Genomic DNA, 27,403 nt, shown 5'->3' with positions numbered 1-27,403 from the left:
GCGCTTAGTCAAAAAGGCAAAAAAAATAAAAAAGGAGACATATGCAAGGTTTAGGAAACTGACAGTCAGAGCCCTCAAAGAATGCAAAGACAGCAGGAAAGAACTCAAAAACAAGTAGGAAGGCCAAAAGGGGCCATGAAATGTCTTTGCCCAAGGCTTTTCATAGGTAGAGAAGGAACAAGAGGGCTGGTAGGGAAAGACTAGATCCACTCAAGGACAAAAGATAGAATTTATGCATGGAGCCAGAAGTGGGTGATGTCCTTAGATGAATATTTTGCATCAGTGTTCATAAGGAGAAGGATATGGTTGATGATGAGTCTTGGGAGGGGTATGTTGATATTCTAGGGCATGTCGATGTTAAAAGTAAACGTGGCATGGGGTGTTGTGTAAAGTAATGAGGTAGACAAGTCCCTAGAACTTGTCAGGATCTACCCAGAATGCGAGGGAGGCAGATGAGGAAACTGCTGGAGCCTTGAACGAAATCTTTCTATCCTTTATAGATCAGAGGGGTCCCAGAGGGCTGGAAAATAGTCAATATTGTTCGTTTAAGGACCACAGGGATAATCTGGGAAATTACAGGCCAGTGAGCCTTATATCAGTGGTGGACAAATTATTGGGGAAGATTCTCAGGGATAGGATTTATTCACATTTGGAAAAATATGGACTTGGGTGATAGTTAGCATGGCTTTGCGTGGGGAGGTGGTGTCTCACAAAACTTTGAGTGTTTTGACGAAGCAACAAAGACGACAGATGAAGGCAGGGAAATAGATGTTGTCTATATGGACATAAGCAAGACCTTTGACAAGATCCTTCAAAGGCAGGCTCACACAAAAGTCACATGGGATCCACTGGCAGTGGCCTGATTAACAAGTGCTGTGTCCACAACACCAAGATTGAGGGACCTGTGGATAATGAGAAGGACTGCCAGAGGATACTGCATGATATGAACAGGCAGGAGACTTGGCCAGGGAAATAGTAGATGGAAATTAATCCAGACAAATGCAAGGTGATGCATTTTGGAAGATCTAATGCAGGAGGGAAGTATATAGCAAATGGCAGAATCCTTAAAGGCATCTATATATAAAGGGATCTAAGCATATCGGTCCACAGTTCCAGAGATTGGCAACACAAGGTGGTTAAGGCAGCATTTGGCATGCTTGCCTTCATCAGTCAGGGCATAGAACATCAAGATTGGCTAGTCACATTGCAGCTGTATGGAACATTAGTTAGGCCACATTTGGAGTACTGTATACATACCTGGTCGTCATGCTACAAGGCTGAAGTGGGTGCTTTGGAGAGGGTACAAAAATTGTTTACCAGGATGTTGCCTGGTTTGCAGAGAATTAGCTGTGAGAGATTGGACAAACTCGGTCTGCTTTCACTCGAACATTGAAGGATGAGCGGCAACTGGGTCGAGTGGCAGATGGAGTTTAATTTAGATAAATGAGAAGTGTTGCATTTTGGTAAGGCAAACTAGGGTAGGACTTACAGTTAATCCTGGGGCCTTGGGGAATGTTATTGGACAGAGTGACCTAGGGATAGGGGTGCAGGTTCTCAGTTCCTTGAAGGTGGTGTTGTAGGTAGACAGGGTGAAGGCAGCATTTGGCACGATTGCCTTCGTTTGTTAGAGCACTGAGAATAGGCTTTGGGACATCACATTGCAGCTGTACAAGGCATTGGTGAGGCCACTTTAGAATACTGCATGGAATTCTGGTCACCCTGCTACAGGAAGGATATTAAACTAGAGAGGGTGCAGAAAAAGTTTACAAGGTTGTTGCAGGGATCAGTGGGTTTGAGTTATAAACAGATGCTAGATAGGCAGGGACTTCTTTTTTCCCCCTGGGACATCAGAAACTGAGCAGTGACCTTATAAGAGGGTTATAAAATTAGAGGGGCATAGATAGGGTGAATTGTCCTGGATGTTTTCCAAGGGCAAGGGATTCTAAAACTAGAGAGCATAGGTTTAAGATAAGAGGGGAAAGATTTAAAAGGGACCTGAGGGACATTTTTGGAAAGAGAGTTGCACTAATGAAATGAGCTGCCAGAGGGAATATTCACGACATTTAAGACATTTGGACAGGTACATAAATAGGAAAGGTTTAGATGGATATGGATCAAACGCAGGCAAATGGGACTAGTTCAGTTTAGAAAAATCTGACTGGCATAGTCACATAAGACTGAAGGGTCTGATTCTGTGCTGTATGACTAAAATTAGAGAAGCATTGATAGAATGGTTAGTTGGAGTCTTTTTTCCAGGGTAGACTTTTCAATTACCTTAAACACACGTCCCCTAATAAAAGGGGTAGGTTTACAAGGAAATGTGAAAGGCAGTTTTCTTTGTAAACACAGGGGGTTACATGTGCTGGGAATGCATTGCCAAAGAAGGTACTGGAGGCAGATATAATGGTAATGTTTAAGAGGCATCTTGACAGATCTATAAATAGACAGGGAACAGTGGGATATGAATATGTAGAGGCCACAGGTTTTCAGTTTAATGGCATCTTGTGACAGCACAATCTTGATGGGCTGAAGGGACCGTTGCTGTGCAGTATTCTTTGTTCTTGGAGTTGGTTGTACAAAATATAGTTCTATAAAGGTGGCCATTAATAACAAAAATCAGCACTGAATACTTGATTAAAATTTGAAGTAATTAACTCTGCACAGACTGGTTCAACCACCCAACATCCTCTTAATCCCATCACATGGAGGTGGTGGAAGGGTGGCAAAACACACACGAGGGTGGTGGGGGTCTTCTGCAACACTCCATTTCTGCTCAATGCTGACTATCTAGTCAGACAATATTAAATATAAAATAAAATCAATTTCACAGGAGGATTAAACTGTTCAGTCAAAATTCCTAACTGCCTGAATGATTTTTTTCCCTACTTGGGTTAGTTGAGGAATGGTCTTTCTACAAGCAGGCATTTGAAATACAAATCAAACGCTTAAGCACTGGTTTGAAATTATTAAGCAGCTTGGATAAAGGATAATGAAGATGCACAAGTCTGGCTGCTAAACTGGTCTTTACAATAAGCTTACATAAAGGGTAACTATTATATCAGTGAAAAGAAATATGATTTTCTATATGCTGAAAGTAGTGGTCAAACACAAGACTGACAACTTCTTTTAGGACAAAAACACTTACCAGCAGGCTGGTAAATTGAGAGTGATGCTTCCTTCAATTTCACTCCCAAAACGAATGTATCCCATAACTCCTAGAGTCAAATAGAGCATTGTAACAATTGCCATTCCTGAATATAGAATTACTGGAAATTTCCGTGGATCCTCCAACTTATTTTCTAGTGGAAGTACCTTAAACAAAACACAAAATTAAAACACATTTGGCATTCATCTTTATTCGTTCACTCTCACAACATGAGGGGATCTTGGACAGGATCACGTTTATTGCCCATTCATAACATCCCTCAAGTACAATTGAGTGGCTTCTTGAAACATTGGAAGATAACTGGATATCATATGGAAATAGACGCAGACCATGGTGTTTGATTAACGTATGCCAATTCACTGCAACACAGACAAGAATCCAACTTTGTGCAGCTCAATCATTCTCATGACTTCTGTGAGCTCTTAGACCTGTTGTTCATTAGCTGCACATATCAACAGGGAGCCCAGAATCAATAAACAGCTAGCAGAAGAAAGATTACCAATGAAAAGAAGTGGAGAGGAGGCAGAGCTCTGAAGCGGCCAATGATACCTGGGAACTCAAGACTTCAACTCGTGACCCACACTTTGGAATGTCTAGTTTAATGCTACTAAACACTATCCAAAACATTTTGAATAGAAGGTTGATTGTGGCTCTTAGGTGTTGTTGAGATCATTTGGAACATTATGGTGGACAAGTCAACCATGATGGCTGACAGTGAAAGCAAAAGCGAGGGCTGTGAATGCTGCACTGGGAGGTCTTGGAGGAAGAGACAGAAAGGAAGGAAGAAATCCTGAACACTCAGAGGTACAAGACTATCCAGATACGATCAGAGAACAGTGGTAAGAGTTGGTGGCAAAGGTCAAAGCTAGAAATTTAGCCTTAGGCCCTGCAACTTAATTGATCTCATGCAAGAGGTCAAGGTCAATAAAAAAATCAAATACCAATTATTGACCATACCACTAGCCTCATCCAATGCAGATTTACTTCAGTCTCATTTAACAACTAGCAATACCCACAGGGGCTATAAGAACACAAGGTCAGAAGTAGGACATTCAGCCCACTGAATCTGTTCTGCCATTCAAGATAATCATGGTTTATTGATAATCCTCATCTCCAATTTCCTGCCTTATCCCACGAACCCTAACTCCTTACCTGATTAAAAATCTGTACCATAGTATGGACAATCCTCTGTGGTAAAGAATTCTACACATTTACTTCCCAAAGAGAAGAAATTCGTCATCTGTCTTAAAAATGTGGCTCTTTATTCTAAGACTATGCCTGTTGATCCTAGATACTCTCATAAGGGAAACAACCTGTCCACATCCACTTCATCAAGTCCCCTAAGAATCTGTGAAGAGAACACCTGTGAAGAGAAGACGCAGCATCTTAGATCCAGTGAGAAAGAGTCAACGGACCGGAAACGTCAACTCCAATTTCTCTTCACAAATGCTGCCAGACCTGCTGAGCTTTTCCACTAACTTCTGTCTGTATTCCCTACAAATGAACCAGATAAACCAAAAACCTTTCCAAGCCAGTCACATTCCAAACCACAAATCAACAAGATCTACAGCAAAGTGATTCTAAGCAGTCCCATTAAAAAAAAAATCCACAGTCCACTCCACTCCTGGCATATCCACAAAACATTGAGTAAATTCCACTTGCCACAATCTATCAAAACTCAAATCCTCCAATATTAAAGCAGAGTATCTTTTTAAGTCATCCAAACTGAAATCCATTTACCAATTTTGCCCATCAGCTTCATTTACCCTTTTGAAATATCTTTTTGTTAATGGCAAACTTGAAAATGAGGCTTTTTCACCCATCTAAGGGTCAGAAGATATGGTGAATAGTTGGAAGCCTGAGCATAGATACTTGAGAAACTGCTGGCCACATCTTTCCAATTAAAGTATCTGTCCCTTACCCCTATCTCCACAAGAACTTTATTCAGACTTCCAGAAGACATTTGATAGGCACTCTTACTTCTGTGACAACGGACTCCCTGAAAACACTGAATCTTTATAAAACACACAAAGCATGTAGAATTGCAACAGCAGCCAAAAGCAATTATCCAACAGCTAGGCGGCTGTTAGGGAGGTTGGAATTTTTTAAATGCATTGTATCATGCCTTCAGCTTTGTTTAATAATGAGCAATCTACATCACAAGTCTTTAAATTGGTACACATGGGCTCTGTTTTGTTTGCAGTCATATGTGTGTGCAACAACCTTTATGCAGAGAAAGATGATGTCAGGGACTCCCCATTGGGTCTGCATTTATACAGGTAGTTCTGCTATTACACATGTTTCTTCAATATGAACTGGCTACATTGCGATTGACAAATTAGTGAGTGCTGTTTGGACAATGCGAGCTTTCTGTAAAGTAATTTTCTATAGGGCAATTGCACAGGAACACAACTGTCGTTTTATGCCAGAACTACCTGTAACAATTTTTGTAGTCGTAAAAGATTATGAAGCACTCAAAATAGCTGCAGAGCCTAATTTCACCTTTTTTGGTTTTAAAGTCCAGTGGAAGGTTAGCATAATTTTTAAAAAAGCAGGTGACAAGTTAAAACAAAGCTGGCACAAAATCAGAATAGGGACAGTTAAAATTAGGATAGGGCTCAAAAGTACAGTGTGAAGAGTAACTCTTAATTGTTTATGAATCAAAGGATATTTTAGTACATCTTTAAGATGGACAAATTATAAAAATAAGGTGCTGCAGAAACTCGACAACTCTGACAGAATCTATGGAGAGAGGAACAAATTATACAAATTCAAGCAAATCGTAGTAAAGACCTTTGCATACATCTAAAAGAAAAAGCTTTGCAAAAGTAGGAAAAGCTACACAAAAAGTATGAAAAATAAAGCAAAGGTCTCTTTTGTTGTGGCAGTTCCCACTGTAATGGTCTGTAAACAAACTGAATTCCAATTATCAGGAGTCAAGTTAAGATTTAAACATCTCTTCAAGAGTCTGCCAGTAGCATCAATCATATAAGTATTTTCACTCACCACACCAATGCCTTCAAATGAAAATATGGCTGTTCCGAAAAACATTGCATAAGATTTCCAGTCAGCCACAGGTGGCAGATCATTTGTATATGTTGCACTCTGCAAGAAAAAGAATACTCTTTGATGATCCTTTGAAGTACAATTTTCACAACATACTTCACCTCTTAAAAGATAGATATTCTGACATTGGAGGCAGTCCAGAAAAGATTTATTAGATTAATCCTGGGTTTGGAGGAACTGTCTTATGATAGGTTGAGTCTGTGTGCACTGGAGTTTAGAAAAATGACAGGCAACCTTACTCAAACTTACAAATTCTCAGGGGACTTGATAGGGTAGACGTAAAAAGGCTGTTTTCATTTAAACAGTAAAGAGTCAAAGTTTATGGGTAAAAGGCTGGGAAGTGCAGTTCAGAATTATTAAATAAGCCATGACTCTCAGCGAATGGCAGCGCAGACTCAATGGGCTACTGCTCCTAAATCTTATGGATTTGCTATTCATATTCAAAATTTTCAGACTTAATTCTAGAATGATGATGGTCATATTTAATAGGGAAGATGGATTAAAAAAAGAAAAAAAGAAAAAAAAAAGTGAGGGACCAAAAACACAAAACATGTAGAAAAAAAAATCAGAGTAAAAATGAGCAACTTCAAGGCATAAAAGTAATAAGAAATTTATCAATTTAGAATTGGATATGGATATGTTAGGCGATTGTGCCAAAATTTGGCAGCTGCAATTTAACATGGACAAGTGTGAGAAAGGCAACTTATTATGTCAGTGGATTAGAGTGTGGGTATTAGCGGAGTTAATGATAATTTTACAAAGAAGAGATGGAGTAGAAGATATTCAATTCTTACAATGATCAAGTCAGGAGGGAAAATAAGCTGTTAGAAGGATGCACAGAGGTTGCAAAGGGATATTGACAAACGGATAAAGTAAATGTTTCTGCCTAAAATTGAGAAGCGTTTGCGGAAATCCCCCAACTCCCAGTCAATGATGATCTTGGACTCTGACCTGGTATGGCAGAAATCAAAACTGCCATTAAACACACTAAGAATGGAAAAGTCACATGATTGGACAGGATCCCAAAGGAGATTTTCAAACTTAGAGATAAAGGGTAACCTCTGTTCCTCCATCAACTATTCCGGAAAATTTGGCACAAAGAAGAAATTGCTGCCTATCTCAAGGATGCTGCCATCATTGCTGCTGGTAGTGACAGAATCCCGAGGTCAGGGCAGGAATCAAGCATCATCACCCAGTTATCAATTTTCATCACTATTATTCATCTTGTCAAGAATAACCTCAAACAGTTGAAGTCCAAGAAAAAAAAAATGACATCAACATCATTTGCAGAACTTCATTATGCAGACAACAATGTCATCTCCATTCTCTTGGAGAATCTTCAAGCCTCACTTAACACTTTTGTGATAGCATTCCAAAGAATTAGTCTTGGTCCTCACCTCAAAAAGACTCAAGTACTTTACCAACTCATCCCAGTGTAAGTTCCAGCCTATCCCTCCATAAAGACCAATGGAGAAATCTTCCCAAAATGGAATATTTCCCTACCAGGGGAATCACTTATCCAAGGCTGATATCAATGCACAGATACAACAGCACAGCCAACCAGCAAGCACCACCTCTGAACACCTAAGAATGAGAATCTTCAACAAATGCAATATCCCTTACTGACGCCAATATCCTGCACAAAAGGCAGCGATACTTCTGAATCTTCCACACCGCTCCAAACATAGACAACACAGGGGCCCTCTCAAGGTCCTAAAGAATCACAAATGCTGTTTGAGGTGGATTCTTCTCAGATGTACCAACAGCACTGCACTTGGAGGACCCAATGGCACCAGTATAAAGGTCATGATTATCCGAAACTAACTCCACTGGATCAGCCACATGCTTAGGATGCCAGAGTTTCAACTGCCAAAGTAACATTTTCTTTGCTCAGCTTAAGGAGGGCACTTGAAATGGAGAAGGACAAAACAATCACTTCAAAATGCAACAGAGAAGTCAATGCCTGGGATACTCAGTGTGAAGAAACCAGGGATTGGAGGAACCTTCTGAATGAGGGACACGAATCTTCAAGGCAATTGGTAACAGGAAGTGCAGAAGAGGAACATGAGAAAGGAATACAAGTGATCCAGGAAAAAGACAAATTCCACATTTCAGAAATGCCTGCCAAATATCTGGTCAGAGATGGGCCAAATCATAGAACCACATCAGCCAATGCATGGACTCACTTGACCCTATGACTAGTGACATGGAACTTCCAAAACGGACAATCATACTAGTTAACAAGTGATTGCTGACGACAAGAGAAGTGTGAAGTTATGTACTTTAGAAGGAAAATGGAAAGTTGATTTCTTTCAAAAAGAAAGGGGCTGAGAAATGTTGAATGAGATCTTCTACATGAATCAGAGGTTACCATGCAGTTAGTGAGCAATTAGGAATGGAAACAATGATCACACAAGCAATGAAATACAAAGGTAAAGAAATGGCTTCACCAAGGCTTTGTTTTTCCTTTTCAAAGAAAGCTACACTACCCCTCACCGCAAGTGTAAGGAAGATTCACCAGCTTGATTTCTGAGAGAAGAATTCCCCAAAAACAGCAAACTGGGGCTGGATTCCTCAAATTTAGGAAAATGAGAGTGAATTCAATAAGATGTATATAATTAATGCAGAGGACATGCTTTGGGAGGATATTTCTTTAGGTTGGAGAGTCACACAGAGGCCAGCGTCAGAATAAGGGATTGGCTGTTTAGGATAGAGACAGAAAATCATCTTCAATCCAGAGGACTGAATCTTTTAATGTTTTCTACTCCAGTGAGCTGTGAATGTTCAGTTGTTAAGATTAACCAAGAAAGAGCTCATATATTTAAAAAGTTAGGGGTATTGATGATGAATGAGAATTTATTTGCCTAGGGAAGAGTTCTACACAAGGATAGTAAACACAAATGCAAGTTATTGCTCCTCAGTTTACAAAGAACAGGTTTTTTGATTCCGGGGACGTTAGAAGGAGTGAAACCTTTGGTTTCCGTTCACAGAAACCCTGATTGTAATTAGAGGAATAAAACAAACAGTTTCTTCTGGAGAAAGGAGTCAGTTCAGAAAAGTTAGGAAATAGGTTACTTTAGTATAAGGGTTTTAGTTTAAGTGTTCCAAACCCAAAGCACTTGGTTAGAACCCTAAGTGAGTTATTTGAAGCTGAAAAAGACTAATGCAGCTGAGGAATTAATCACGAAGGATATGACACTTACAACCAAGAGTTGAAAGTTAAATCCATCAATGTGGTAAGAGAAGCAAATACTTTCTGAAATTTGAGTACCGCAATGTGACAGCATTGAGACAAATAGGACTGTACTTTTACTGAGGAACAAAAACAGAAGTTGCTGGAAGAGCTCAGCAGATCTGGCAGCATCGGTGAAGAAAAAATTAGTTAACATTTTGGGTCTGATGGTCCTTCCTCAGAACTGATGGTAGCTGGGAAAACATCTGTTTAAATGCAGAAAATAGGAAGGGGGAGTGGGTAGGGAAAAAAAATGATAGGAACAGCTGGATGGACAAAGGAGTTAATAACGATTGGGCTATGACGGTGAATAGCTGTAAATGGGGACTGTTGATGGCTAACAATAGGCACTGTGTACTGGCAGACTGTGATAATGAGGCCTGCTGTGTGCAGTAGAGGGCGAGGACATGGGAGCGTTTAGGCCCTACAATTATTGAACTCAATATTGAATCCAGAGGGCTGAAAATGAGGTGATGTTCTTCCAGCTTGCATCGAGCTTCACTAGAATACTGCAGTAAGCCAGAGAACAATGTCGTGCATCATAGAGGCAGGCAACAGGTAGCTTGGGATCTTTTTAGCGAACAAAACGTAGATGTTCTGCGAAGCAATCACTCAATCTATGCTTCATTTCCCCAATGTAGAAGACTCCAAATTAAGGCCAAGTGTTGCTTCACCTGAAAGGTATTTTTGGGGCCTTGGATAGTTGGGAGGGAGGAGGTAAATGGGCAGGTGTTGCACCCTCTCCAGATGCAGGGGAAGGTTCCATGGGGCTGTGAAAGAAGAGTTGACCAGGGCATCCCGGAGGGAACAGTCCCTGTGTAAGGCAGACAAGGGAGGGGAAAGGATTGTGTGTCTAATGGTGGCAATGGCGTCTGATGATCTTCCGGATGTGGATGCCGGTGGGTTGGTAGGTAAGGACAAGGGGGACCCTATCGACATTGTGAGAAGGAAAAGAAGGGGGTGATGGCAGAAGGATGGGAAGTTGGGTTGGACCTGGTTGAGGACTCTGTCAATAATGGTGTTGGGGAATCCTCAGTTGAGGAAGGTGGTGGACATTTCAGAGGCTCTCTTGTAAAAGTTGGCCTCATCTATGTGGCAGTAGTTTTTTGGGCATTTTGAAACCTTTCAAATTATATTCTATTTTTATCTTTTTCTTTTGCGTAAGTAACTTCTATTGTTAAAACCAAAAACAAGCAGCATTGTGTGTTTGCTTTTTATTTAATTTTATTTAATAAACAAAGCAAAACAAAATCCATCAGGCTAGATTTCATCCGAAGATCTAACTTTTCTGGTTAATACAGCAGCCAGGATCAATATAGTACATTTTCCCCAAGATTGATCCTTCGCACCCCATTTAGTTTAACGCACTCTCTACTTCCATGGTTGTGCAGCGCACATGAAAACTAGTCCCCATAATTCTGATGTAGACAGTCCTAATTTTAAAAAGTTTTTTTTGGGAAGATTTGTAGCTTGGGTTGTAGACTTGTCCAGTGAGCCGTCGTGTTTGATTGCAGACTTTTCATCACCCTGCTAGGTAACATCAGTGTGACTCCGGTGAGTAATGCCAACCATCCCCAACAAACCGGGACAGAATACCAACGCTTCACCAGAGGCGCACTGACTACAACCTCACTCCTAATACTATAAAATAATTTCTGAAGAAGGGTCTACACCCAAAACGTCAGCTTCCCTGCTCCTCTGATACTGCTTGGCCTGCTGTGTTCATCCACCTCTACACCTTGTTATCTACTATAAAATCCATGTTCCCTAGTACTGGTGCCAGTGGCACATTAAACAGTATAAGACATCTTGATTGTTGAATAGACGTGATGACACAAGAAACGGTTGACCTTTGAAATGAAATTTGTCCAAACTTGATCCATAAACAATGCATCCATGTCTTGCACAATTCCCCAAATTTCATTTTAAACCTGCAAGTGACTGACCAAAGATGAGGAAATGGATAGGTGAATTCTCTAAAACAAGGTGTCCAAGTGTCGTGGATAGATTTCACTGAGCACCCCAATCTAAAAAAGTGATTCATTGTGCATGTTATGATAATGTTAAAAAAGCTAATTACAATACTAATTTTTGTTCTCTACTGTATTTTCCAATGAATAGTTCATCTTCTAAAAAATCAGATACTGCGAAGTTCAAATGCACAAGTTGTTGTCAGTGCTCATTCAAGGATCCAAAAGGGCAAATTTAGCAATAAGAAAAACCAAGATCAAGTGTTTCAAGGCATTTAAAACACTGTGTTACTATGAAATATTCACAAGGACCATGGCCAATTTATCAGCACACATCACAAACACAGGAAATGTACAATTCTTAAATCATGCGCATGTTATCAAAGACAAAAGAGATTTGTCCGAATCTGGGACAAATTTAGTGATAGTAGGGTTCTCTTTGTGTTCCCTTGCATGGCAATTGTTGCTGTAACCACAGCAAATCGCTTTTTTCTTTAAATATAAATTACGGATAGCACAAGGAGGCAGGCCCAGAGTCTATGCCAGATGGAGGTTGAACAACACACCATTGACATTAACCTAATCCACACAATAGCTGCCGAGTGCTAATGCACTCTCTTCACTGCCATGGTAAGATTTTACAGGACAAAAAAAAACCAAGGAAAGTTTGGTCAAAAGTTTGATGTGGTTTTAAAATAAAACCATTCAATAAAAAAAACAATACCTTTAGTCTCAAGAAAATGACAGACTATATAAAGAAATATAATACAAATATAGTATAATATAAATGATACTCACAGTGAAAATGTACCAATAGATCAAAACGAGGCTGACACACATGGCTAGGTTCGCGAGCAAAGAAAAGGGAGCTAGGTATTTCAGGTTGTGAATGTAGACTAACAGAATGATGAATGGCAGAAAACTAAGCATGTAGAGACGGCTGTCCATACTAGCAGATTCCAAAGTTGTGACATTTTGATTGCAGTTATTATTTGTAGCATTTGCTACATCTACAACCTTAAAAGGTGAAAAAATGCAAAATTCCAATATTTAATTGAGAAATATACTCAGCACACAAGGATGTTTTAAACTTACATTCTTATACAGACAAATAAAAACATTACAGAAACTGTCGAAGACGTTGCAGTACTTGCCTATTTGTTACATTTTTTGGGCTCTGCACAGTTCCAAATTTCACTTTTAAACCCACAGATGATTGACCAAAGATGCAAACACGGAAGGTGAATTCTTGTATTTATAGCAAGATCTTGTGCTCAAACTTTGAATCAATTCTAAGAGGGAACAGCCTCCCAAGCTTTGCAAAGTAATATTATAGCTATCCGACAAATTAACAGAACATCAAGTGCCATGCTCACCAGTTTGCCACAATGATGAAGCTTAAGAATTGTGGATTTAAGCCACATTTCCAGATATGAATACCAAGGTTCATTCGTCAGTACAGTAAGTGAAGGTCTACAGTATGAGGAGATTCAATAGTGTTCAAAAATCACGGATGGTTTTGACTCAGCCAATTAAATCAGGAAACATGATTTAATAGATTGGCAAAAAAGAATTAGAGGCAACAGAAAGGAGGGGGGAGCATTATAGCGCATTGCAAGGACCAAATGAACTGCCTGAAAGTTTGGCAAAATCAGAATCAGTATTAATTTCCAGTAAAGATTGATGCAAAGGATTGATCAAGGCGAATAAATGTTAAGTTAGACGTAACGAACATGAATGAGAGATTAATGTGTTGCTTGCACAAAAGAATCTGCACAGTTCTGATAGGGTGAGAAATACTCTTTTTCAATATTTCACATTTTATTTCAGTAATGCTGTATCTGCTCACAGCAATATGTGAAGCTGGGAATTCCTGTATGCAATACTCTACTTCTCTGCTGCATACTTGAAGTTTATCACAGTACTAGGTACAATCTTGTGTCCAATTGGAGTGTTTTAATAATGGTTCTGCTAACTTAATTCACAAATTAAAACCTACCTGCTTAATGTTGTCAGCCAGAAAAACAAAGTAAACACAACAAAATCCCAGCTGCGTCAGGATCAAAAAGAACTCCACCAAAATCCTGCAAGAGAATAGCAAAAGCCATCACCAACAAGAGTCAACTGTTAGAACTAATATGCTCAAAACAAAATGCACAGTAAATATTATGAAAGCTGCATAGGGCCATGGCACCCCTGCAACAAATGGAAGGAAGTATTCAAAATGCAGCCCGTCATGGTAATTTGACACCGTGAGAGGAGATGGCAATGGGGAAGTAAGTTGAATTATGGGAGTAAGCCAGAGTTGGGCTAAGACAAACTTGGTTGAGGGAACAGCTCAACTGGCAGCTCAATATTACACGGTTTAGATGCTTCAGGCAAGATAGAGGGATGTTAAAATGGGTGGGGAAAGTTGCATTACTAATTATAGAGAATGTCACAGCTGCATTAAGAGGACATCTGAGGGTTCATTGACTGAGATCATATGGGTAAAACTTAAGTCAAAGAAAGGTGCAATTAGTTTGATGGGATTATACTATAGGCCTCCTAACAGCCAGAGGGAGATAGAGGAACAGATATGGAAGTAGGTCATGGAAAGATGTAAAAACAGGGTTGTAGAAGGTGACTTTAACATCCCCAATATTGACTGGGACTCCCTTAGTGTCACGTGCATACATGTTAGGTGCATCAAGGGGCGGGGGCAGGGGGGCAGTTTCTTGAAACAATATGTAGATAAATCAACTAGGGAAGGGCCGTACTAAACCTCTCATTGGGGTACATGCCTGGCTGTGATAGAAGTTTCAGTGGGGGAGCATTTTTGGGAATAATGATCATAATTTCACAAGTTTTAAAGACAGTTAGGATAAAAATACAACTAGTCCTTAGGTGGAAGTGCTAAATTTGAGGGTGGTGGGGGGGGGGGGGGGGGGGGGTAGAAGCAGGGGAAGGTTAATTCTAACAGCATTAGGCAGGAACTGGTTGTTTGAGGGTAAATACACATCTGACATACAAGACTCTTTTAAAGTCCAGTTGATTCTGGAACCTTATTTGACAGATATTGAAAGTTTAACCCAAAAGAAAAAAGGAAGCATATGTGAAATTTAGAAAACTGAAATCAACTGAGTATAAAGAAAGCAGAAAGGAAGTTAAACAAAGAATTAGGAGAGCTGAAAGGGGCCATGAAATGTCTTTGTCAAGTAGGATTAAAGGAGAATCCTAAGGGCATTTTATCCATATTAAGACAAGAGGGTAACTAGAAAAAGCATGGGACAGTGGAGGGAATTTATGCAGGGAGTCAGAGGAAGTGGATAAGGCCCTAAATGAGTATTTCATATTAGCATTCACCAAGGACATGGATTATGCTAAGACCAGAGATAGGTACGGTGATAGTTTGAGGCATGTCAACTTTAAGGTAGCAGTGGTGTTGGATGACCTGAAAAACATTAAGGTAGATAAAATTAAGGATGTTGGGGACTAGACCAAGATCTTTGTAGCCTCTTTAACCATAGTCAAAGTCCCAGAAGACTAGAGAATAAACAAATATTATTCCATTGTTTAAAGGCCACAGGGATAATCTAAGCAATTATAGGCAGCAAGTTTATATCAGTGATAGGGAAATTATTGGAGAAGATAACTTAGGGACAGGATTTACCTGTACTAGATGGACTTGATACGGACTGTCAGTATGGCTTTATGCAGTAGAGTCTTGTCTCACAAATGAGTTTTTGAGCAAGTGACATGATGATTGAAGGTAAGCAGCAGATGTTGTTTACATGGACTTTAAAGCATTTGACAAGGTAAGCTCATCCAGAAGATTAAGTCACATGAGATCCACAGTGAGTTGATAAGTTGGGTACAAAATTGGCTTGGTCATAGATGACAGAATGTAGCTGGGAAGAGGCATTTTCTGGCCAGTGGTGTTCCACAAGAATCAGCTGTGGGACAGGTTTTGTTTGTAATATAAACGATTTGCTGAAAATGCAGGTGATTTGGTCAGTAAGTTTACAGGCGACACAAAAATGGGAGGAATTGTGAATAATAAAGAAGGTTATCAAAGGATGTGATAGGATATATCATCAGCTGGAAAGTTGGGTGGAGAAATGGCAGGTGGAGTTTAATCTAGACAGGTGTGAGGTGATTTTTTTTTGGGAGATCAAATGCAAAAGGCAAGTACTTAGTAAATGGCAGGACCCTCACGAACATTGATGTACAGAAAAATCTTGGGGTCCAAGTCCACAGCTCCCTGAAAGTGACAAGTTAAGCTGATAAGACGATAAAGGCAATATGCAGCATGCTCGCTGTCACTTTCAGGAACATTGAGTATAATGTTGCCAAGCCATGTTGCAGCTGTATAAGCCTTTGATTAGGTCACATTTGTCCGCAGTTCTGGTTGCCACACTATAGGAAGAATGTAGACACTTTGGAGAGGGTGCAATAAAGGTTACCCAGAATGTTGCCTGGATAGGAGTGTACTGGTTACAAGGAAAGGTTGTAGAACTTCAATTGTTTCCACTACACTTTGAGGCAGAGAGGCAACTTAATGGAAACATATAGAATCATGAGGGGTATGGATAGGGTGGATAGTCAGTCTTCTCCCAGGGTGGAAATGTCAAATACTAAGGGGCATAAGGTTAAGGTGAGCAGGGAAAAGTCTAAAAGAGATGTGCAATGATAGATATTTTTTCTCTCATTGAGGTGGTGGGTTTCTGGAATATGCTGCCAGGGAAAGTGGTAGAAACAGATATGTAAGCAAAGCTTAAGAGGTATTTAGAAAATTACATGAATAGGCAGGGAAGAAGGGGATATAGGGCATCTGCAGGCAGATGAGATTTGTTTAGAATGGCATCATGGTCAGCACAAACACAGTGGGCCAAATAGTCTGCTCTTGTCCTGTACTGATCTATGTTCTGTATGCAATGGTGTCCAAAGTAGGCAACAGTGAAAGAGCAGCAGAGAGTGAGGAGACCAAGAACAGGCATTTCAAGTATTACTTACTTTCATATTTGCATTATCTATTATTCCGTAACTTTTGTTTACAAATTCTCAGATCAACTCAAAGATCCAACTACCTTCCAACAGAAGAATGTTTTCGCAGCCAATGGTTGGGGCACTCTTCCAAACTGTACATCACCACACTTCCATAATCTAGATACGGTTTCTGTAATCTAAAATTAAAAACAGGCTCTTGAAAACTTGGTATTCCGCATACTCATAATGTGACAATAATTTCACCAGAAGGCATTTTTCTCACTGAACTGGATCCAGAGATCAGATATCCACAGAAGCTACCTCTTCCTCAGAAGGCAAACAGAAGACTAGTGTATTCAGAAATACAGAACAATGGACCAAAAGTAAATCAGACAATTTTAAATGAAACTTCTGTTTTACCCTAATTACAAAAATGTCCCAGAACAATTAAATTAATTGTGACACAACAGCAATTTCCCATACTCATGAGGAACAGGAAAAAGCTTACATAGTACAGATTGGTTAATAAGGTAAAAGACTAACACGCACTTGAATATTGAAAACACTAGAGAATTTGGAATGGAGCTGACAACCACCTTCTCCAGGGCAACTGGGATGGGCATACAATGCTGGCCTACTCAGTGACATCCACGAATCATTAAATAATTCAGAAAGTTACCATCATTTGGCAAAATGTTCAGCTCACTTGCCAAAGTTTCACCAGAACCTATAAGTCAAATGTGACTGAATACTCTCCCTATGCCTGGATGGACACAGCTATAACAATATTTAGGAAATCTGACATTAGAGTCGAGAGTCATGCAACATAGGAACATCATCCTGTAGCACAGTGCATCTACCCCAGTCAACAAATACCAAAACTTCAACAAATGCCATTTACTTGTATTTGGTCTATTGCCTACTATGTCCTTTTTTTTTAAGTCGTCATCTAGATGTTCAAAATGTTGCGAATGTACCAACCTCTCAAAGCGTGTTCCATATTTCTACCAAACTCCAGGTAGAAAGAGGGATCTGTCATGGGAAAGAGATTCTTATGATTTACTCTGATTATGTGTCTCATCATTTTGCATACATCAATCCGATCTCTCCTTCGCTTGCTCTACTCCAAGGAAAACAAACGCAGCCTATTTAGTCTCTGCTCATAACTGAGACATCCCACTCCTGGTGAATCTCTACTGCACCCTCTCCAGTGCAATCATATCCTTCTGAATGTGTGGCAACTAGATCTGCAGACAGTATTCCATTTTGTGGTCTAATCAAATTTTTCATTAAGTTGTAAAAAGACGTCCTTGCTCCTATATTCTACATCCCAGCTAATGAAGACAAACAACCTGTATTCCTTTTCGGCCACCACGTTAACACCATCGGGGATCTATAGACTTGTACATCAAGGTCCTTTTGTTCCTTAGTCCCTAGGGTCCCACCGTTCATTATAAGATCTCGCAAAATGCATCACCTCACACTTATTAGGATTAAATTCCATCTGCCTGTGCTCTGCTCAATTTACCAGCTGATCAATATCAGACTGTATTCTGAGATCATCCTCCTCATTATTAGAATAACCAATTATCCAGAGAGGAAAAAAATAAATCAGTTCAGTTGACCAACACATCATTATTAAGCATTCATTTCATCCACTGTTGACTAATGAAAGTGTAACTGTGTAAAGGTAAAGTCACCATAGTCCTACTATACTACAGGGCTGCTCTTTCATTTCAGAAAGAACCGGTGGTGGTTTAACCTAAGGATTACCATGTCCAGATGGCTGAAGGTACAGTCGAAGATAAAGATAAAATTTATAGACTAGAATCCCTACAGTGTGGAAACAGGCCATTTGGCCCAACAAGTCCACACCGACCCTCCAAACAGCATTCTACCCAGACTCAGACCTATCATCCTACCCTATCCCTGTCACCCTACATTTCCCATGGCTGACCTGCATGTTCTTGAACACTATGGGTAATTTAGCAAAGACAAACCACTGAACTTGCACATCTTTGGACTGTGGGAGGAAACTGGAGCACCCAGCAGAAACCCATGCAGACAAGGGGAAAACATACAAACTCTGCACATACAGACAGTCGTCCAAGGGTGGAATTGAACACGGGTCCCTGATGCTGTGAGGCAACGTTGCTAACCACTGAGCCACTGCGCCGTGTGTAGCTGTATATTAAACAGTGCTATTTGGAATTATATTTTTTAGTTCATTTAGAATTTGCGATCCAAAGTGAGAAAGACAGCTACATTGTGCACTTATGGGAAAGTTTTTAATAGGCTCTACATAAAAAAAATTTTAGATTTCAAAACATTTACCAACTGACAATCATTTATTTTAAATCCCCAAATAAATTGAGACATTTAGGACTTTATAAAAAGTGAAAATGAATGAAATGAAAAATGAAACACTGTAGGTGTACACATGCTCACTGGAGAAAATATTAGCAGAATTATAACTTACTTAGCAGAAAGATAATGACTGCATTTGACCAGCAAACGCATACAATGTACAGCCACCACTCCCATAATAATGAGGCTGATTGGACCAAGCTGTGGATAAATGAAAAAGGGAATTAAAACTTGAAATTATACATTAGCCTCCGTTCCACATTCAAATACCATGATATTTTTGATCATGCACTCTTTTTCATGAAGTATCAACCAAGCATTTTACAGGTCACAACTGGAGGACCAATAGAAGGAGAGCAAAAAGATGGAACAGTAAAGCCTAACACTGCTCAACACTAGTTCTAAACCGAACCAATTACAAGTTCTAATGGCTGAGGGAATTAAAGGGGACACCTGCTCATGAGTACCACATTTCTTTGATACCCCACCATTTACTTTTGCAGCAGTTCAACGGTTTTGATAAACAAGTGTGATACAAGGTTTTGATTCATTTAATACCATTTATCTTAAAGAAACTATTAAGCCATACTTATAGATGTGATAAGGGAACCCTCTAGTATTTGAGTATTGTAAAAGTGATGGCATTAGGATACGTGGGATTCTATTTTCATGTGTTTTTGAAATCTTAAAGTTCTGTGAAAGGTAAATAGCTTGGTTTATTCTATGAATAAAATGTCAACTGACCATCTCCAGCATTTAGCTGTCACCCATCACATATTTTAATGACACCGATACCAAATGTCACACCAACATCCACAAAGCTCACATTAAGTTGTGACACCTCACCTGACCGGGTATAGTCACAATGAGCTTGAGATGTTGCAAGATTAAGATCAAGACTGGAAAGGGAAAGCTAAATTTCTGGGCAAAGGGAATGGAAATTGGAAAAATAAACTGGCACAAAGAGATAGAAAAAGCGTACAGCTACAGAAATATTAGAAAACTGCCAAAAGTGTTCAAGAAATGTATCTTTAGATAAAAATGGAGAGAAATATCATACAAGACAGACAAATATTTAAGTGCCAACATAATGGAGGAGATAAGGAATGAGATGTTAGAAAAAATAAGAAACCAAAGAGGAACTATGGATTAAATTATCAAGGATTATGGAAACAGTATTTTAGAGACAAAAATATTAGTTAGTTTAACATTAGTGAAGATTTCATTATCTTTTGTACCTATGTGTGATCGATAAAATATCTGGAAATTAGAAATATTAAAAAAAAGTCAGTAGTTTTCAAAATGGAAGGCTATACTTGACCAAGCTAATTGAGTTCATTGAAGAACTAATTGAAAGTATGGGCATAGGTAATGGAGATGGAAAATATTTATATTCTCAAAAGGTTTCTGTTAAAGGTCTGGTATAGTAGATTTGAGCACATGGAGACAGGGCAAGGCAGGATGGACACAAGGGAAACAATGACAGCAAGGAGGTGGATGAGAGAAAGGTGGCAAGAGGTAGAGAAGAGGGAGGCTACAAAGACAGAACAGATTTAAACCAATTGCAGAAGTGTCATATTCAATTAACTGGTATCCAGAAAAAAAAAATCTGCAAATGGGTAATGAATTCAAAGTCAGAAATTATAGGGAAACTCAGTTAGTCTGGAAGCCTCTGCAATTAGAGAGAGAAAATGTTAATGTTACAAGTCCAAAATGACTCAGTTTTGAAAGACTCATACTGGATTTATAAAGTCAACCACCTTTCTCTCTTCACAGATGCTGACAGACTAGCTGAGTTTCTTCAGAACTTTGTTTCAGATTTCCAAAATCTGCAGTGTTTTGATTTCAAGATAATTAATTTTCTTGTAAATTGAATGAGAAAAGTCTTACTAAGAGCTGTAAGTTAATGAGCGATAATACTTCTAAAAATTGCACTGGATCCTATTCTTAATGAGCACTGGTAATTGCTACATTTAAATCTGAGATTGAGATCAAAGATACGGAAAATAATATTCTAACAGTCTGGTTAAAATATACAATGAAAATGCAATGGCCTTGGCATTATCAGTCTGCGCAAGGTTTCTTTCGGGTGATGGCTGTTTGTAGAAGCATATGTCAGTTATTTTGAGAATAAAAGAGGCTGACTGCTGACTGTGAGGAGAAAATATATCCACTTCCCCAAAAATTTCTAAAAGAGCCCTGTACAGTACCAGTAAACAATAAAATAGTATCTCACCACAATACCCGCATTCTTCACTGCCAGTGGGAGGCTGAGGAGCCCTGTTCCTATGTTGCCTTTCAACAAGTGAATTAGTGTCTCAATAGGCCTGAAATATAAACAGAGATTAATACACCTCACACAGGTTAACATACAATGATCCTATAGCTCAGTCCTAAACGTATTTCTGATCCAGAAATTTAAAGCAGAATTTAAAAATTGCACTTGTTTGGTTCTTTGCCAATTCTAACAAAACACCAGATTCGACAGTACAACAGTAGAGAACTCCAAATTTGTGCTGCGCAAATTCTTCTGTTCACTATTTCTAAATGTATTTTTCAAAAACAGCAATGACAGTTGAGCTGAATCTAGGCTTGATTGCACCAAAGACCAATCACTATGCTCAAATTTACAGTAGACCACTCCGACTTCTAAACAATTAACCATGTCCTTCTCTAAACCAAAACTTGAAGATTATCTCTGATTCTAAAAAGGTTCTTAAATGATGTTTTATAGATCCTCAAAGTATGGAACAGAGAACAAAATAGGTCAATTGTGAAGCAATTTAGTGTTTTAAAGGCACATTAGCAGCAAACTCAGTTGGGATTGTTTACTACAGTTGGTTGGAGGCTGGTTTGCAATACAGAGTAACACCAACAAGGCAGATGCAATTCTGGTACCAGCTAAAGTCATCAAAAAGGCTCTGCCTGCTCAATCTCGCTAAGGTGTAGTTACTCAGCACCATTCTTCCCTCCCTAATCAGTGAGCAACTTATAGTCCACTTTGACTAAAATGACTTTCAACTGAAACCATACATTAAAAAAAACAGTAAATTTACTTCAAAACTTTAAAGCACTTACGTTGTGCCAGTTCTTTCATTTAGACGCTGATAATTTTCAAAGTTATCAGACGATCTTGAAGAAATATCAGGTGAAGAACTCAAGTGGTCATGGCCTGGGCTGTTTTCTGTGGAACTATAATCATTGTAGTCTTTAGTTGTCAGCTTTTCCGTCGACATGGCAACTTCACAACAGCTGTGTAAGAAAGCAGAGAAGTAGTTAGATAAATGAATGGCTCTTCAAACAAGGTATACCTGAACAATGCAATTCAATTTTGATTCAGTGTTCAAAATACAATGTACAATACCTTTCTATGATATGACAGCATCAGTATTCCATGTTAGATCATCACTGATAGATCAACTTTCAAAATCTGCATAGAGCTAAGAGAAACATACACAATGGAAACTCCCCAGACACAGCCTGAGCCTGCATTGTTTACAACATCCCTGTCTTTCAATGAGACTATTTTGACTCCATTTCCACTCATTAATCTCAAGCTGAGACACTGACTTCCACACTCAAAATGCAAGTTATCCTACCTTGTCAATATGTAGAATCCACAAAAAAAAGTCCACGCATCTGTGACACTATTCTTAAAAATCATCAGTGCAACTTTCTAAAGTCTTGGTATCCCCCTACCACGTAGTGCTTAAAACTGAAATCAAGGCCCTACATGAAGATGAACCATTGCTTTCAAAAGGTTTTGCATAATTTCCTTTTTTACTCAAATCCTTCAGAGGACATACACTCCCACAACTCTGTTCCTCTTTAAAGTTGCTCATTTGACACATTAGCACCAAAATGTTTCATTTCGCTTTTCTATCTAAATCTCCTCCACCCAGGAGAGTCAGCATTCCCCCCAAAATTGGTTCCCATACTTAATGTTTTCTACAATCCTGAGTTTCACATCTGCAATTTCTTAAAATTATACTCTGTATGAAAATAACAGGTAGTTAATGAGGGCAACAAGAAAATAAACAGTCCTAAAACCTACCCTGGAATATCACTGTATATCTCTCCAGAACAAAAACAAATGGTAATCACAGATAACATCCTGTCCATTAGCCATGTTTTTTTAAAAATCTGTATGGTCTGCCTTTTGTCCATTAGCAAGCTTTACCTGTAAAGCCAGAACGTCTGGAAAGTATGAACAGGACTGGACAAAACCAGCATGGAATTATAAAGGAGAAAATCACGCTTAGCAAATCTACTGGAGTTTTTGATAATCTAACTAGTAGAATAGATGAAACACCATTGGATGTTGTGTATTTAGGTTTTCAGAAGACTTTTGAGAACGTCCCTCACAAGTGGGCAAAGTGAAAGCACGTGGAATAGGAGACAACAATAATACTGATCAAGAATTAGTCGATTGACAGGATACAGTGGGGTTTAACGGATCTTTTCTGAGTGGCAAGGATCAGTGATTGGTCACCAACTATTCACAATATACATAAAATGATCCAGATGAGATAACCAAATGCAACATTTCCAAGTCTGCTGATGATATAAACCTGGGAAAGCTCAAGAGTTGTGAGGAGTCAACAAGGAGGCTTCAAGATCATTAAGAAAAGTTGAGTGATTAGGTGAAGACACAGCAGATTCATAGTCATACAGCATGGAAACAGATCATTCAGACCAACTCAGTCATGCCCACCAGCTATTTTAAAATTGAACTGATGCCATTTGCCTTTGTTTGATCCATAGCGCTCTGAGCCATTCCTATTCAAACATGTTGAGTGTTGTAATTGTATCTGCCTCTACCACTTCCTCTAGCAGCTTATCCCACATACATACCACCCTCTGAAAAAGTTGCCCCACAGTTACCTTTTAAATCTTTCCCCTCAACTTAAACCCATGCCATCTAGTTTTGAACTTTCCCATCCTTAGATGACTTTTGCTATTCAACTGCTCTATGCCCTCCATGATTTTCTAAACATCTAAAAGATCACCCCTCAGCCTCTGACACTTGAGGCGAAAAAAGAAGTCCCAGCCTACAAAGCCTCTCCTTATAACTAAAACCCTCTAGTCTTGGTAACATTCTTGTAAACTTTTTTCAATACTCTTTCTAGTTTTACAACATCCTTCCTATAGCAGGTTGATCAGAATCATACTGAGTACTTAAAAAAAATGGCTCCACCAATGTCTTGTGCTAAATGTGAAGTGATATACTGTTGTACAAAAAAAAACAGATTTAGTTGGTGACATATCAGGACGGGTGGATGTATAAAGGACCAGTCAATTAAGTAGCTAGGCAGATATAGCAAAGTAATTACAAAGGCAAATAGTTGGCCTTCACTACAAGGGGATTTGAGTTCAGAAGACAGCATGCCTTAGAGCAGTTATACAGGGCCTTGCTGGGACCACATCTAGGTTTAAAACTGCATGCAGTGCCCTATCTTAAAAAAGGATATACTTGCCATAGAAGGAACAAAATGGAGATTCACTAACCTGATACCAAGATGGCAGATCTGTCCTATAAAGGAGATATTGGTTCAGCTGGCCTGTATTCACTAAAGCTTAGAAGGATTAGAATGTATCAGATTGAAACACAGAAAATGCTAACAGGGCTGGACATACAAAATGCAGGGGGGAATGCTTTCCCTGGTTTTGGGAATCTATAACCAAGTGACAGTCTCAGAAAACAGGGTAGCCAAATTACAGCAGAGATGAGGAAAAGTGACTTCACTCAAAAGATAGTAAACCTGTGGAATTCTCGGCCTCCATTGCCTTTGGTGGTAAAGTCACTGAATATACCCAAGATTATCTTTTTTAGAAAAAAAGATTTTAAGGAATCAAGGTGAACGGGGAGAAAGCAGAAATACAGCATAATTATAGGAGGATCAGCCATGATTCCGTTGAATGGTGAGCTGGATTGAAGGGCTGTATAGCTTATTCCTAGTTTGAGTCCCATGAATTCCACACGATTAAATTTTCCCCTTCATTAAAACGTCAGACACGTCAAGTCATAATTACAAATCAACGGTGCTATCCTCAAACAGCTTCATTATTTCAACGGACAATAGAGACTTAGCATGAAAGAATGGAAATCGGTAGAGGTATAGATGGGCTGCCTAAAATGGACTACTTGAGCACTGCAAAAACATTGGCAACAAGCTGACAATTGAAGATTCATGAACCATCAAACCTCTTCACTCTCTTTTAAAAGCTTTGTCTTATGAAACTACATAACATCCACCTTAGCCACAACTTAAATAATATTGCTGTATACTATCTTGGCAAAGATGGGCTCTTCAGAGACCAATGGAAAATGTACATGGGTGTGATCATTTACCACACACAAAAAAAATCAGGTCAGTATGTAGTAACTGCAGCCTAAGGGTATTGAGGAGTTTTGGGTTACAAATCAATATTGCATGCAGTTCAGTTGAGCCTACCACCATGTCCTTGCTCCTAAAGGACTAACTCAAAAAGAGTTAGTTCAATATGATCCTGAGTTTAAATTGCATTTTTGCCCAAGAGAGGGAGACATATTATACAGCTTTAAAAAGAAGCAGGCATGGCTCAAATGAACTCAATTTGGACAACTAATATAAGTACAGACCACTCAATTGTTCAGGCTATATGGACTTCCACAGAAGGTTGGTGATTTTGGGCCAACTGACACTTTAAAATGGAGAATTGCTTCTGAAGGAAGAAAAATCTAAATAAAACTGTTCATTGTGCTGATAAATAATCCACATTCCCCAAACTTAAGAATAATCTTTCAACTCCAAACTCCACTAAACAGACAAAATTAACGATTAAAGCTACAAGAAATGGGAATAGGAGTTGGTCATTCAAGCCCACTCCACTATTACACTGGATCATGGCTGATCTAACATTGCTCCTGTCTGCTTTCCTGATATCCCTTAATAACTTGCCTAACAAATTGAGGGACATGGGTCAAAAGCAGGTGTACAGAGTTAGGCCACAGATCAGCCATGATCTCACAGAACAGTAGAACAGGTCCGAGGAGCTGAATGGCATAATCCTGTTCCTGATGTGTCATCTGAAAATTTGGCTACAGTACATTTGCTCCTTTCCTCCAAATCACTAATACACAAGTTGTAAACAGTTGTGCTCCCAGCTTTGATCCCCATGGAACCCTACGAGTCACAGGTCACCAACCCAAAAAAAACCCCTTAACTCCTGTTTTCTGCCAATTAGGAAATTTTCTATCCCTATCAATATACTACCTCCAACAAAGCAGGATTATTTTGGTATGGCGTAACCTTTTGTCAGGTGCCTTGGCAAAATGCCTTCTGGAAGTCCAAATACAACATATCTACTGGTTCCCCATGATTCACTCTTTTTCAAGGAAGTCTCAGCCACTAATAAACCAGCCAGACAACTTCCCTTTCTTAAAGCCACTCTGACTCTGCTTGATTAGACTATGATTTTCCAAAAGATCTGCAACTACTATAATTGGTATCAATTATTATTTTCCAACAATGTATGTTAGGCTAATTGGCCTGTGGTTAATTACTTTTTCCTCCCTCCCTATCTGGATAGGAGTTTCACATTGGCAGTTTTCCAAACCTCTTGTACTTATCCAGAATCCAAGCATCCTTTTGGAAAATTACAAGCAATGCATCCACTATTTCTTTTAGCATCCTTGGATTCAAGCTAGCAGGGCTAGATGACTTCTATCTTTAGACAAACTAATAAGACTAATACTACTTATCTAGCGAGTTTTGAGAAGATGTGTAGCTCAGGTTGAGGTTCTGGATGTGAGTTTGTTCGCTGAGCTGGAAGGTTTGTTTTCAGACGTTTCATCACCTTTTTTTTATTTGAAAAAATATACTTTATTCATAGAATGTACAAAAAATAAAACCTTTATACACCTACCCAGTCATGCAAGCCACTCCGGGTTACCCAGGGGGTACGTACACCAACTAAAGGAAAAAACAAAACAGAGGAAAAAAAACAAAGCAAAGAAACCACCCCGGCAGTCGTCACCCCGCACAGTCCCAGTTGGCCCCCTGACCAGTTGGGGAAGGCGCCAGCTGGGCCCAGTTACCAGATAGGGTTCTTTTTCCTATTCTGGACGAGGGGGTTCATATGGTGGTCTTTTCCCACTGTGCCTTGGCGGCGGCTGCCCCAAGCTTTAGCGCGTCCCTCAGCACGTAGTCCTGGACCTTGGAGTGCGCCAGTCTGCAACACTCGGTCGGGGTCAGTTCTTTCAGCTGGCAGACCAGCAAGTTGCGGGCAGACCAAAGAGCATCTTTCACCGTATTGATGGTCCTCCAGGCACAGTTGATGTTGGTCTCGGTGTGCGTCCCCGGAAACAGCCCGTAGAGCACGGAGTCCCGCGTCACGGAGCTGCTCGGGACGAACCTCGACAAATACCACTGCATCCCCCTCCAGACCTCCTGCGCATAGGCGCACTCCAGAAGGAGGTGATCAACAGTCTCGTCCCCCCCGCAGCCACCTCGAGGGCAGCGTGCGGTGGCGCAGAGATTCCGGGCATGCATAAAGGATCTCACTGGCAGAGCCCCTCTCACCGCCAGCCAAGCAATGTCCTTGTGCTTGTTTGAAAGTTCTGGCGATGAGGCATTCTGCCAAACGACTTTG

The 27,403-nt window shown here is 39.6% G+C and overlaps 1 protein-coding gene across 3 annotated transcripts in view; it reads right to left on the bottom strand.

Annotated features, from left to right (window-relative positions):
• The window catches only part of slc36a1 (solute carrier family 36 member 1), a 78,067-nt gene that overhangs the window by 38,330 nt on the left and 12,334 nt on the right, over positions 1–27,403 (bottom strand). For all 3 annotated transcript variants that reach the window (XM_059650592.1, XM_048543461.2, XM_048543462.2), the window contains exons 2-9: positions 21,848–22,021; positions 21,006–21,096; positions 18,882–18,970; positions 16,504–16,599; positions 13,434–13,518; positions 12,233–12,451; positions 6,173–6,271; positions 3,146–3,312 (exon numbers count right to left, since the gene is read on the bottom strand). In XM_059650592.1, coding sequence (XP_059506575.1) covers positions 3,146–3,312; positions 6,173–6,271; positions 12,233–12,451; positions 13,434–13,518; positions 16,504–16,599; positions 18,882–18,970; positions 21,006–21,096; positions 21,848–22,005 — 1,004 coding nt within the window. In that variant the 5' untranslated portion in view covers positions 22,006–22,021. The remainder of the gene's footprint in view (positions 1–3,145; positions 3,313–6,172; positions 6,272–12,232; positions 12,452–13,433; positions 13,519–16,503; positions 16,600–18,881; positions 18,971–21,005; positions 21,097–21,847; positions 22,022–27,403) is intronic.

Source organism: Stegostoma tigrinum, chromosome 13 (genome assembly GCF_030684315.1).
Source record: "Stegostoma tigrinum isolate sSteTig4 chromosome 13, sSteTig4.hap1, whole genome shotgun sequence".
In the NCBI taxonomy this organism is placed as follows: domain Eukaryota; kingdom Metazoa; phylum Chordata; class Chondrichthyes; order Orectolobiformes; family Stegostomatidae; genus Stegostoma; species Stegostoma tigrinum.
This window is presented reverse-complemented; position numbering and strand designations above follow the sequence as displayed.